Here is a 15015-nt window from a genome sequence, read left to right on the forward strand (position 1 = left end):
CCATTAATCAAGTCGAGTCAGCAGACCACCAAACTACCAATCTAGAATTTCTGATCATTCTGCTTTTGGTTTCTGGGGGAAAGTTGAAGAGATGCTGACTCATAACAGGGCTGAATTTCCACATGTTTATTTCTGGCTAACAAGACCAAAAGAACAGGAATACTGCCTGGAAAGAGTCTTTATTATACTATGATGTTCTGGAGTAGCGGAGGGATGAATAATACTGAACCAATTGAAGCAAGAGGATGTGGGTTAAGAACAAATTATTTAGTCAGCTTACATTTTCATGTGGTGAGAGTAAAAGTATAATGATGCGAGTCTTTCCTGTCAAGCATTCACAGTCCACTTGGTTAAAATAGCTTTATTCAATATGAAAGACTTATGTTAATAATAAAAAAAATGTAAAAAAAAAATCACAGTAAATTATCTCATTTATAAAAAGCGAAATGCAATATTTGTTGTTTTCCTGCCTGAGCACTCAGTAAACTGTAGGAAACACGGGAAGGGAATGAATTAAGCTCCTCTTTGTGGAACACAACAAAAGAAGCGTCTTTGAAATCTAAAGGCCACACATGACTTGAAGTCTATCAGAGTAAAATAGAAAACAAACTACAACAGTAAAAAACAGACTGATAACAGTAGCTGCCACATGACACATGGCTATTCCCGTCGAGTTAAAACTGTGGAAGCGTCTCGTCCAGTCTATTTGAGAAGTAATACTTTTTACGGCAGAAACGGTCAAGCTTGTAACATGTTTTTGATTTGCTTGGAGGTAGACTCATCGTTCAAATGTTTCGTTGTGTACCTGTGAGAGTCAAGAAAGAAATGCTCTGAAAAACAATACATAAGACACGGCAGCAGAAATATACACGTTTGAACTAACAATGGTAAACGCCTTCAGCATTGTGCCTGTTTACACACATTACAAGAGGCTTTTGGGTGCCTGAAAATGAGAATACAGCTGAACTTATGATAGTAATTTTATTTGTGTTTCTATTTTCTATTATTATTATTGTTATATCGTTGTCAAAAAAATCCTGGTAATTTGTTGGCACCAATTGCCTTGTGGCAAAATATTACACGTTTACTGAACAAATTCCAGTATGCGCATTAAAATAGTCTTGTATTTGATCATGTTATAATCAAAAAGTGTGTGAATGGTCAAACCAGCAGGCTGAGCACATTGTAAAACATCTAAAATGTTGCTCTGGTCATTCTAAAATGCCTTAACCATTTCAGTATAAGTGTTTTATATTATTGATGACCTCCAGAATCAAGAGCGTCTGTGCTCCACGTCTCACGCCTTTAAACGCTACCATGCACTCATTACATGTCAGCATTTGTCTTCTAAGGCGCAAGTCAATTATTAAATTAAGAAAAGATTCATGAAGCTGAATATACTGTTGATATTCGGCGCCAGTTAATCAGGAAGTGACGATTTGGTTCACTTTAACTCATTGGATGGAAACGCTGCTTTATTCACACATCTTTATGCGATATTCAATCTTAGGATGGAAACATAGCTACTTTTAATGATTTTTGTAAATTAGACAGTATTTAACGGTAATATGAACTGTATTTTACTGTAGGACAGTTAAGCAGTATGTTACTGTATTTTAAAGTTACATTGTGAAAATTAGGCCCGTCACGATATCTGTTTTTTGTTGTACGATATATTGCACCAAAATATATTGTGCTAAACAATATTATTGTCATTTTAAGACCATTTTATGCCACTCATTATATAATACCAGAATGACAACATGATATCACAATGCAAGTAACACTCTTCCAAAGAACACATAACATCTTATTCTTAAGAACATATAATTTTATAGTCTTTTTAACAGTTTAATATTTATGCATTGGAATCAGAATGTGAAAATGCATATCCTAAACAAATAATAATAAATGACTGCGATATATGCTACCAGATCTATCTTCAGTTTTCAGGCACCCACATAAAAATATACTTATTTATAGTAAATATTGGTGTTTTTTTTTACCATACTTACACTGATACCTCCAATCGAGAAAGCTGAAATGTTGCTAGAATTGGTTATGTATAGACGATATATATTGCATCACCAAAAATGATGAGGTCATGTCCATGTATTGTGCGGTGAGTCAATATATTGATTATTGTGTCAGGCCTAGAGAAAATTACTGTATAATTTACAGTAAAAATATACATACAATACTGTAAATACATATAGAACAAGATTGATTTACAGTAAATATTTGGCAAACTGCTTCCGGTACGTGTCTGTAGATTTTACAGGAAATTGGTAACATTGCATCACAAAATATATCTTTAAAAAATTGTCAATATCACAGTTAATTTGTTTTTTTTTTAACATTAAAAAGCACTTAATATTTAAAAGTGCAATTTCTCTGATCAGATACAGAAGATATTTAAAATAACAGGTGTAAATGACCACTGGAACTCATTTTTGATGGATTACAGTGCACCTTTAGGAGTGTAAATGCATCTGCTTGTTGAAAGTACATTTATAAATTGTACTTTTTTCCAACATAGTAAAAACAAAGCTGTCTTGTGTGTGTCCATCAACACTTACAGTGTGCAATGTTATATAGCATAAGTAAAGCAAACTAACCTGAGGGCATTGAGTAGCCCCTCCACACTGTTGGCCGGCTGATATCGCAGAACTTTAATGCATCCTTTCATCTGTATCACATGAAGACAGACAATTACATTATGTACTTCATTCATTCAAGCTACAATTACTACTAGACTTAAACAAGTTGCTTTAAATAAATGTTTTTTTCATTCTGAATAATTTTTTGTTCAACAAACTGAACGAAATCAGGTCTGTGTGTGAAATAGCTATCAATAGTAGCAAGTTTGCATGTTAATTGTTGTTAAAGTAAGAAGAGGACAATGTCAGAATTGGAATTTCGACAGTTATTACTCATTGAGAGAAACAACAAACATTTATTTTGGTCAATTATGCCACCAGCTTTGCTTCTTGACATTATATTAACACATTTGGTAGACACTTTTATTCAAAGCGACTTGCATTGCACTGAAAGAAGCTGCAACATCAGTGTTGCAAGAATACTTCTGCACAGTCGTAACATAACATCTTTCACTGAAATTCTACTAAATGTCCAAATTAAGAGAAGATTAAACTCTCTACTTAAATCGCTCAACTAAAAACAAATATTAAGCCTTTTGTGACAATCTTTCCTTCTTAAAATTTTATCGGGTAAAGAACCGTTCATGATAATTTGAATGACCTTAGTTACAATGTGATATACAGTTGAAGTCAGAATTATTAGCCCCCTATAGATTTATTTTCCCAATTTCTGTTTAACAGAGAAAAGTTTTTTTTTTCAACACATTTCTAAACATAATAGTTTTAATAACTCATTTCTAATAACTGTATTCTTTCATCTTTGCCATCATTGACAGATAATATTTCACTAGATTTTTTAAAGATACTTTTGTAAAGTTTAAAGTGACATTTAAAGGCTTAACTAGGTTAATTAGGCAAGTTAGGATATTGTATAAGGATGGTTTGTTCCGTATACAATATAAACATTATATTGTTAAAGGGGACTGATAATAACAACCTTAAAATGGTTTTAAATATATTAAAACGTTTTTATTCTAGCCAAAATGAAACGAATTAGACTTTCTCCAGAGGAAAAATATTATAGGAAATACTGTGAAAAATCCCTTGCTCTGATGATCATTATTTGGGAAATATTGTAAAATGAAACACCAGGGCTAAGAATTTTGACTTCAATTGTAAATATTTTTTATTCATAAAAGTAATAACCCCCATTAATAATCCAGGGTTTTTCCAGTGAATATTTTAATGACAACCCCATAAAAGGTTAATGCAATCCTATTTTATTCAAATAATTTGAACATGCAGTGAAATAATTACATTTTGAATTTGGTAATTTCGTTTGCTTGATTAATTTAGTAAGTATTAAAGGGCACATAGTTTATCCCTATTTTATGATTTAAAATTAATATTATGGTTCTTCTGAGTTTGCCAGTTTAGGTTCAGTTCAACACACAGTTTAGATGTTTTTATCATAATGTGTTTAAAAGTGTCATGTTGGGGGCGTGTACACAGCTCGTTGTTTTAGGGGCATGTTGCTTTACATGAAAATTAGTTTCGGCTTCCCGCCCAACATAACAAGGGGGCAGATCCAAAAGCTCCCACGCTCTGTGTTTGCAACAGACAGGCCGACAGACATAGAGAGAGAAGCTAAGCTAAGCTAGGATCAGCATTCAGCCATAAATGTACGACTCGGACACAGACCAAGCAGCGAGTACAAAATCATTTGTGTCTTTGTATAGTTTGTATAGTCTCGGTGTACAAGTGCCGAGATTGTTCACTGAGACTGATGCAAGAAACTGAGAATTTGATCGTGACGCAAGGCTGTCAATCAATATTGGTGGGCGGGGGGACCACTCTAAAAACCGATCCAATTGGTCCACCGTTTTTATGTTGTTAAATTGAAAAAAAAAATAAAGGACTGTGTGTGTTTATATCACCCCAATATGATAGTCTATACACTATATATACACACATGTCTGTCCAAGCAGCTTGAAAAGTAAATTTTTCACCATAGGTGCCCTTTAACACTTCTTTTCATTAAATCTAAAAAGACTAAATTAAATGCTTGCTTAATCTTGTTTTATCTTTTTAATGTTTTGTCTTAAATTGACAGCCCTAACTATAAAACACAATTTGATCAAATAATCTGTTCGTTGATGCCAGTAAATAATTTTCAAAAAGCAGAATAAGGCATACATCGATTTTGGAGGATTTGACGAATGCTCCAGCCGGATGAACATAGTCGTAAAGGATGATCACTCCCACCATCACACGCAGACAGAATAACACTGTGTCCTCACTGGCAAAACGACTGCGGTACTCCCTGATCAATACACACACACACACACACACACATACAGAGAAACAAAGAGAGAGGATGAACAACAAAGACACACCCCATTCCAGAAGAAACAATGATTAAACACAAAAAAAGTCAACTCACGGTGTCTCTAACATGACTTTACACACACTTGCCATCGTGCTCAGACAATCTGTTGTGTTCTCTACAGGTAGTTCTGCATGCTGATCACATAGACATAGAGAGCAGAATGTTGCAGGAGCGTGTATTCATGAGCATCTGGACTTGTTTACTTAACACCTATTTGAGTGATCAGAGCTGCGTATTGGATATCACACTCAGTAGAGTTGACCAAACACCTACCTTTGATACAAATTTAGTCGTGGCATCGCTTAACGTTTTCAGCATGGGCGTGGCATTGGCGTAGAAGAGAGACATGCGATTGGCCAATTCGTTGTCGACCTCATTATGCTCCTCTGCCTGCAGAAAGAACACACATGGGGGGTTTATAGTATCTAAATGTGGAGGAGAAGATAAAAATCCATACTTTTTAAGATTTAAACTAAAGGGGTCAGTTGAGGGAGGTTACGGATGCTCTTTTACTTGGTCAGCTTTTACTTAAGTAGTTAATCATGGAAATGGAAGTGGAAATTGGGCATTCTGGGTGTGCTGGAAAGGCATTTTAGCTGACTTGAAACATTTCATTCATTACAGTATGCTAAAAACTGAATGTAAATCCTGCGTTTAATCCACAGACTGCAGACATGTCCAGAATTCCTAATACATGCTCCTTCACAGCCGAGCTCATGTTTCAGAGGATGAAAGCGCCTGTCGTAATTATTCCTCACAGAGAGTGCTTTTAATTGGCGAGGCAAGGTCAACGATCCTCTGTGTCAAACCCTGCTGAGCCGCTCCCTGATGATACAGCACGCGCTAATGAGACCAGAGCCGTTAGTGCACGTTAGACCGCCTCACCGTCAGCGAACACACTTCAGCTCTGTGTCAGCTAAAAGATAAAAGCGAGTAAGAAGGAGACGTACAAAATAAATATCAAGATGAAGCCAACAAGATGTGTGTGTGTGTGTGTGTGTATGTGGTGTTTTCCCTGAGTCAGGATCTTATGCCACCTAATGATCCAGACCATTAGAGAACAGAAGTGCTCCCGTTAACCCCTGTGACACTGGCAATGGCGTAGTACTAAAACATTAGGCGTCTGATAATGAGGTGCATTTCCATAGAGAGACGCTTTACTCACAGTTTGGTTGATGATGCGCATGCGGCTCAGGGTTCTTCTGTAGTAGCTGAAGTCATTCTGGATGGCCGGGTTGGTCATCTGGCAAGAGAAAGTGGAAAAGAATATCAGAGAAACATTCTACCCAAAATTCAAGCTCATTTACCTTAAATTCAAAAGGTTAAACATAAGCTATGTTTCCATCCACCTATTTTTCTGCGCATTTTGGATAAGCACATAAGCGATTGATGGAAATGCCAAGCTGTGCATACATTTTGAAAATACAACTTAAAAAACGTATGTGGATAACTGAGTAGGATAAACCTTTTTATTCGATAACATACGCATAAACTATGATGATATGATGTTTTTATCCAAAAACGCAAATTAAATGTATGCGCAAAACTGGATTATCGTATAAAAGACTTGCAAATACAGCAGTGTTTTCATTCAATGAGTCAAAGAGAACAAAATAGTCACTTCCTGATTAACCGGCGCCAAATATCATGAGTAAAAATGGAATTTGCTGTGGTAGGAGAAACTGCGTCAATCGTTATCTAATAAATGACTTGCTCCTCAGAAGACAACATTAACATGCCATTGCTCTTGACAGTTCTGGAGGTAATTAATAATATAGTAACACTAATACTGAAACAGTTAGGCGTTTAAGAATTACCAACAAAACATTTCAGATGTTTAACAATTTATACACATTTGATCATTACATGATAACATGATTTTTTTTTTTAATGCGCATATTGGAATTTGTTTGGTAAAAGTGTTTCCATTGTAGTATATGCGCATCTTTTCTGATCGAATAAAAGTTTATCCTACTCAGTTATGCGCATATGTTTTTTATGCACATTTTCAAAATTGATGAACATGTTGGCGTTTCCATCAAGCTTTTTATGCTTTCAGATAACATCCGAAATGTTGTTTTGGTCATTCTAAAATGCCTTAACCGTTTTAGTGTAAGTGTTGTTATATTGTTAATTACCTCCAGAATTGTATAGAGCGTCTGTGCTGACACCACCTCGTGTTCATTGCATGTCGACATTTGTCTTTTGAGGTGGAAGTCAATTATTAAATAAAGAAAAGATTCACCCAGCTTCTCCTACCACAGCAAATTCCATTTTTACTAGGTATTTGGCGCTGGTTGATCAGGAAATGACAATTTTGTTCTCAGTAGCTATGTTTCCATCTGCCTATATTTCTGCGTATTTTGGAAACGCAAATCTTAAAAAACAGTTGATGAAAATGCCAAGATGCGAATAAATTTTGAAAATGCGCATAAAAAATGGTTGATGGAAACTGTCGGCATAGTCTTTCGAGGTAGAATCAACTTTTTATTTGATAAGAAAAGATGCGCATAAACTTTGATGGAAAGACTTTTACCGAACAAATACAAGTATGCGCATTAAAAGAGGCCATGTGATTTTGTTATAAGAGATCATGTGATTTTAAAAAATGTTTGTGAATGGACAAATCAGCAGGCTGAGCACACTGTTAAACATCTGAAATGTAGTTTTGATCATTCCAAAATGCTAGTATGAGTATTATTATATTATTAATTACCTCCAGAATTGCGGAGGACGTATGTGCTCCACATCTGAAGCCTTCAAACGCCACCATGCAAGTCATTTATTATATGACAAAAAGATTCAAGCAGTTCTCCTACCGCTGCAAATTCCATTTTATTGTCAGCAAGTGATGATTTTCTTTTATTTGACTCGTTGGATTGAAATGCTGCTTTATTCGCACATCTTTTATGTGATATTCCTGTTTTGGTATTCCTTCATTGTGTTATGTCACCAACTGTAGGGATGCAACGATTATAGATTTTGGTTGTACGATTATAGTCTGAGAAATAATCATGGTTATCATGATTATTATGCATTTATTAATTTAAACCCCACTAGTTTAGAAAATAGTATGAAAACTCATATTTTACAGTGTTATTTATTGCTGCTCAGTAACTAATCAATAACGCACAAAATAATATAAAAAAACAAACAATAGTACATTTCTCTCTTTGTGCTTAATAAGTGAATGTTTTGGACACTTTAACAATAAACTTTATACTGTAAATAAATGACAGAACAATAAATAAATAAATAAATAAATAAAAATAAGAATAAATAAAAAACAGTATTTGTCTAATGGGCTTGAAATTGGCGGTGCTCCCAACTTCAAAACTGTAGAAGCATTAGAAAAAAATTAAGAGGACCAAAAATTAATGACCACTACTGCAACTTGTATATTAACGGATTAATTTTATTTGAAAACAACATCAGTTAGAACTAAATAAAACAGAAACAACTATCTAACTAATGCTGTGATGAAGTATTGATATTTGCGCAATAATTCCAAAATTAATGTCTGGTAATTATAAATGATCAATGACGACGAAGATGATAATAACACTAACAATGAATTACGTTTGTCATTATTTATTTTGCACTATTGTTTTATATGCATTTCAATTTAATAAACAGAAAGAACGGACAAAAGAAAGGAAGAAAATTCTTAACTCTGCACCTCTTTAAAAGTTTTGGTTTCGGTTTGTTTATTTTAAATGCTCAGTCTCGTTCATTTCTCTGTGTTTGTGGAAAAAAGCAGGTAAGTCAGCTGATCCATATTAGGGGAGCAGAGCAGGATTCTCGCAATTACCACCAGCGCAATACCGCTGTCATGAGCTGCATGAGCTGTCATGAACTTAGTAAAGGTGAGCTTTTTTGGCGATGATGTGTAGTGTTAGATTTTACATTTAGCGGACATTTGCGCTGAATGCGCGGTGAATGCAACGTATCAAGATTCAGGCCATTAAAAAGCGGATCCACTCCAAGTCTTTCAGCGCTCTCTCCGAAACCACTCTGTTGATCTCGGCTAGTGGATTAACATTCACCACATCTTAATCGATCTTATCGGCGCCATTATTTGTACCTTTAAGTGGGTTTGCAACCGGTGTACTTTTCATGTACTGCTTTTCTCAGACTTCAGCTGTTGGTAGTTGGTAGTTCGCAGTCACAAAAGCACCCTTGTCATCCCAATAAGGTGCGCCTGAAGAGCGTGAGCGCCCTGCGTCGCGTGCGCGTCCCTCCATTGGAAATAACGAATTTTCACCAGCTTGTCTTAGTTAATAGCCTAGTTAATCTAGTGTGCATGGTTATTAGTCTCAGCGACAAACTTACGCACAGTTGGCATAACTGTTAAGTTTTAGCAGTTTTGTTCCGTGCAGAAATGCGGTGTTGAGAAGCCTTTACGATTAATTAACCATGACTCATTAAAGCTTGGTTAATAGTGAAACGAATGTTCCCTAATGTCTGGTGTGTCAGTGTTATGTTGTGCCATTTTTCCATATGCTTGTGTTGATGTCATGTGACTCCTTTGTTCTGTTTCCCGCTATTCATTAATGTGTATTAGTTCCACCTGTGTCTCTCCCGTCAGTTCAATTTTGTCTTGTGTATTTAGTGTGCAGTTCATTCTTTGGCCAGTATTGTTTGCCACACTCCCTGTCCAGTGTTTGATGTTTCCTGTTCCAGTTCCTGTTGTGAGTTTTAATATTGTAAATAAATGTGTTTTTTTTTGATAACTCCTGTGATCTATGCATTTGTAGAGTGAGAGACCTATGACACTCACATCCTAACCCTAAACACCCTAACTTAAACCGCACCACACATGTACTGTTTACATTAAATCAAACATATGTAAACAAATGAAATACTGTAGTAGTAAAAAAAAAAAAGCATAATAATACATAATACAACAATAAGAAAATAGTATATTTTAAAGTGCAGTAGGTGATGTGAAACATGTTTTGTTGTGGTAGTTGAAAGTCTCTTCACATTCCAATAGTAATGATTAAAGTAAATGATCTAAATGCATTTATATGTGTTTTTATATTCTGTGTAAGGCATAAGGATAAAAAAATGTTCATCCAATAAGAAATTGTCGGACTGACAATTCCCATAATTCTGACAAGTAGCACAAACTGTCTATCAAAAAATTTAGATTTGTATATCTGCGCAACTTTGTTTATGCAGATCTGCCATCAGCACGTTCATGTGCAGAGAGCTGTAAAAACATGCTGAATCAAAACTTTTTAAAATCCTGAATCAATATTGGAGTTACTTTTGCACACTGAAGGAAAGGTTGACACCATGGCTGAAGTGTTTCTGTTAGACAGGTAATGCTATGTTTTAAAAGTATTTTAGTCACGCAAAGCTGATGTAGATTGTGTTGTTTTGAATGGGTTATATGCACAGAAGTGTTGTTCAGCCACTGAAATCCTCCAGGGAAAGATTATTGTGACTAATTTAAGTTTTATAAGGGACCTTTACATTGATAATACAGCATTGATAATGTAGATTATTATTTAGTTTAACAACAAAACATCAGTAAATAGTGCTATTCAACCTAGCCTGCTTTACTGAGGTGAAGCTGGTTTTATATTCACATTAGTTTATTTTTTAACAATGACCACCTGTGATCCGCTTTCTATATTGTGTACTATGAATATTAGGTCTGAAATAGCATGTAAGTATGGCTTAGTAATAAGTGTAATTCCTACACACCGCTGTCCAACCACTGAGCATACAGTAGGAAAGCGTGTGAGAGAGAGACCAGCAATCCTTGCATGCATGAAATATTGCACATTATGACAAGTTTTGCTTTCTAACTACACAACTGAAAACGTGCTAGATATAATACAGTTTTTCATCAGAATTGTAGTATAATAAAGTACTATAACGTTTTATAACTGCCGAATGACATGATCTAGTAGGTAGTCTACTGTCATCTTTAATGAGCGCATTAGTGATTTCAGAATGCGTGGCTTTAGACAGCAGGAAAAGGATTGTGTTTCAAACATATTATGCTAACCAGTTAGCATTTAGGCAGATCACTTACTGCACCTTTAACAATCAATATTTTAGGATTCATTTATAACAGTCTGGAATTCAGCTGTAGATGTGAAGGAATGGCAGAGGTTTTTAGACTCTCCGTGTTTGATTTTCTTTTTTATATACACAATTATGGCGTCAAACTGTTGTATAAATGCAATTATCTCACTCGTAGCAGTGCAATATGGCTCAACCCACGCCTCCCACCAGTGCCGATATACAGCCATATCCCACTGCTTACTCATGTCATATTGCTCATTCGTCTATCGATATACACAGCCATCTTTGCTCTCCCCAAAATAAAATTGAGCTATTGACATTGTTCTCTGTTTTTCTGTGCATATCTATAAACCAAAATGAACAACTGTTTAGAAAAAAAACTACACCATTTAAATTTTTAACTCATGAAAACAATGACAAAAGATGACAACAATCCATAAAACAATGAAAGACTCACAAAGGGTACAAAAAGCACAATCATGACTAACATCAGAGTTCAACACAGAAACATAAGCATTGACAGCCACAGCTGAATGAAGAACCCTTCACTATAAATCAGCAACTTTCTTCAGCGATGGAGGTTTGCATAGTGCTCTCCATTCAAAGAGAGAGAGAGAGAGAGACACATTTAAATGCAGGACTGGCAGTTGAAAAATTGCATTTATGCTGAATAAAGGATTGAGAAACGTGGCATTCATGAATTTTTCATTTCACCACAAATGTATGAATTGAAGTGAGCAAATACAAAATCAAATGAGCATATGGCCATTTCATCCACCGCTGGCTCTGTGACAGACTTCATCAATGCTAAAATCTACACTATAACAGATTCTCTGTGGCACCTCTGAAAGCGCTGTACTCTGTTCTCCATTAATATGACTAATTGGTTGCAACTGGACTTTGTGTTCCATTAGCTCAACTAATTAGCTGAATCGCATCTGTGATAATCAAGTTAACTAATTGGATATATAATTCCGTGGCTTACAAATCAATTCTATTATTCACATCGTCTATAGCAATTGCATTATGAGCGATACAGTACAGTAGATGCCATCAGTATCTGAAAAAAATGCTGATTTTGTTTTTTGTCAAGCCTTAATGTAGGATCAATTTGAACATTTTTGAGTTGGCATAAAGTGAAAATGTATTTAATTTTCTAAATGCATCGCATACAGCTTGTGAATGATCATTTATACATGTTTCTTTAGGTAATTATTAGCGGTCAAAACACTGTAGATCATCACTTTTTAGGCTGTGCATCCAACAAAGCATTTAATAAAAACACACTTGGGTGATTGAGAGCACTTCTGGCAGCAGCTATTTATTTATTTATATATTTTTTTTTAGTTGAGAGTGAGGCGCATTCAAATCATTGGTAGTTACTGGATTGTAGAAGCTGATTCAACATATTGTATAATTAGTCAGTAAACTACAAACAGGGTTTCTGCAGGTTTCAGCAAGTTAAATTTAAGTCTTTTAAATATATTTTTAAGACCATCATGAATAAAATTTTAAAGTCATACAGGGCTAAACGCTAAGGAGTTTATCAAAAGGCCCAGTTGGAAAAGACTTTTTATCTGCCCTATCAACCTTTTTTTTAGAATTTAATATGGCAAATAAAAATATTATAAGATAAAATAATGATAAAATATATAACTATTTATAATTTACCATATATATATATATATATATATATATATATATATATATATATATATATATATATATATAAAACTGGGCCATTCGATAACCTCATCACCAATTTTAATTTCAACTAGTAACATTGTCGACACTTTAACTTGCAGTATATTTCCTAAATACCGACTGCAAGAAAATAATCCTAATCCAAAACATTGTTTTTATACTGAATACAAATGCTAATCCAGCAGGTGGCGCTTTTACAACAGCAGGAATAACAGTGTATCCCAGGTTACTGCAGTAAACAAAGCAGCATGATGTCAAATCTAGCAGGATTTGTTTGATTTAAAACTACACAGAATCCCAATATTCAATATAAATATAAAGGTAAACTTAAGTATACTGATACTGAATTTAATACCTTGTAAAATAGAATTTAAAATGTTTTAATACTTTTTAAGGGCCTTAAATTTCTCTAATCTGATTTTGTTTTTTGATTTTGAATTTGATTATAATTTAATTTAATTTCTAATTTTGAAGACTTTGTAAGACCCCATGGACACCCTGTACAAACAAAAATAAATTTGAAAAATGTTTTAAATGTTTTAAAAACTGTAATAAACAAAACGTATGCACAACAGTCTGTCCAGCTTAAATACATAGTTTTTTAAAACAAATGTTATCGTAAAAAAATTATTAGACCATAATGGTAAATACAGTAAAAAAAAAGTACACCATTAAATAAAAAGTAAAAAGTTTTATAATTTATTTATTAGATGGATGTTCGCCAGATTGGGTAGTTACACATGAACAAAGGAAAATGAAGACCTGTTTAAAAATGATTTAAGATATTTAACAATATTTCAGTCAATGTAAGACTTAAGACATTTTTAAGACTATTATAAATAAAATTTTAGACTTATATTCGAGTTTCTCGAATGGTCCAGTTGAAAATAGATTTTTATTTTGCCCTATCAAACTTTTTTTAAATACGTGAATCAATATAATAATACAATAATGATCATTTAATATTAAATATATATTTTTTTGTAAATTCTGATGAAAATATTTTAAATATTGTGTCAAAACTAGCAAGCTCTAGTTGTATACATACACTTTTTTTCAACATAATTTTTCTTTAAAAAATGGAAAAAGGTTTTAAAGGTTTTAAAAACTATAATAAACTAAATGTATGCACAGCAGTCTGTCCAGGCCAGCTTCCACAGCAGTAAATACATGAAGAACTTTTAATTCCCCATCTAGGGAACTTCAACACTGCGTCTAACCAGAACGCTAGAACGCTTTCTTATAACTTTTACAGAAAATAATTAAATCATTATGGTAAATGGAGTTAGAAGTTAAGAGTTAACATGTACATTCTTAAATAAAAAGTTAAGTTTTATTATTCATTTGTTTGATGGGTGTTGACCAAATTGGGCGGCTATACATGATCAAATGAAAATCAAGACCTGTTTAAACAAGATTTAAGACCTACAACACAACATTTCAGTAAATCTAAGAATTTCTAAGACCCTGTGGATAACCTGTACAAACCTCACGATCCTGCAGGCTTTTTTTAAAACCTTGCTTTAAAAACAACTGAAAATGTATGCGTTCACTTTGCTGGATACTTGCTGTACTCAGCCATTTTTCATCAGCAACAAACTTAAACCAATACAAAAGCACACAGAGTTTATACAGTTGTCAGGCAGTCCTGTTCAATCATCCCAGATGTCAAAATCTGAGCAAGAAACAATGCCTAGAAGCAAGTCCACATCCTACCTATACCTGTTTTTTTTCAATAATTCATTATAAAGAGATGTATTTCACAATACAAAAAGGAATGATCTGTCACTACTTCTGTTTTATTGTGACATGGCATGAAATTCAATTTAAATACCTAATTTCTAAATCATCTGTTCCCAACCTGGCTCCTGCTTTAAGGTCATATTTATGTGAAAAAACAAAATGTTTTAATAAGTACTTTCTAGGAAACTAGCTGAGAAATTCTTCCTTTGCTCTACAGTTTAAATGGTTTCGCTGCTTTCAAATCGCAAAAACTGATGATGTTTTAATTTGAAAAGGATGGAAGAATACCTACATGTAATAACTAAGCTTGTAAACATAATCTGTGAGACCCGGTGGCACAGTGGGTAGCACAATCACCTCACAGCAAGAAGGTCACTAGTTAAAGCCTCGGCTGGTTCAGTTGGCATTTCGGTGTGGAGTTTGCATGTTCTCTCGGTGTTGGCTTGGGTTTCCCTTTGAGTGCTCCGTTTTCCCCCACAGTCCAAAGACATATGCTATAGGTGAATTAGGTAAGCAAATTGGCTGTAGTATTTGTGT

At 34.3% G+C, this 15015-nt stretch overlaps 1 protein-coding gene across 6 annotated transcripts in view; it reads right to left on the reverse strand.

Annotated features, from left to right (window-relative positions):
• Window positions 1-163: 163 nt before the first annotated feature.
• fam49ba (family with sequence similarity 49 member Ba) overlaps window positions 164-15015 on the reverse strand; it is a 46930-nt gene continuing 32078 nt past the window's right edge. For 3 of the 6 annotated variants that reach the window (XM_087238881.1, XM_087238883.1, XM_087238882.1), the window contains exons 6-11: window positions 6155-6232; window positions 5263-5379; window positions 5044-5123; window positions 4797-4923; window positions 2619-2689; window positions 347-805 (exon numbers count right to left, since the gene is read on the reverse strand). In XM_087238881.1, the coding sequence (XP_087095007.1) occupies window positions 739-805; window positions 2619-2689; window positions 4797-4923; window positions 5044-5123; window positions 5263-5379; window positions 6155-6232 (540 nt within the window). In that variant the 3' untranslated portion in view covers window positions 347-738. Of the gene's footprint in view, window positions 806-2616; window positions 4454-4711; window positions 4924-5043; window positions 5124-5262; window positions 5380-6154; window positions 6233-15015 lie in introns of those variants that run through there. The other 3 variants (NM_200070.3, XM_087238884.1, NM_001291713.1) reach the window with 3 other exon arrangements.

The sequence above is a fragment of the Danio rerio genome, chromosome 2, assembly GCF_052040795.2.
Source record: "Danio rerio strain M-AB ecotype USA chromosome 2, GRCz13ab, whole genome shotgun sequence".
Lineage (NCBI taxonomy): Eukaryota > Metazoa > Chordata > Actinopteri > Cypriniformes > Danionidae > Danio > Danio rerio.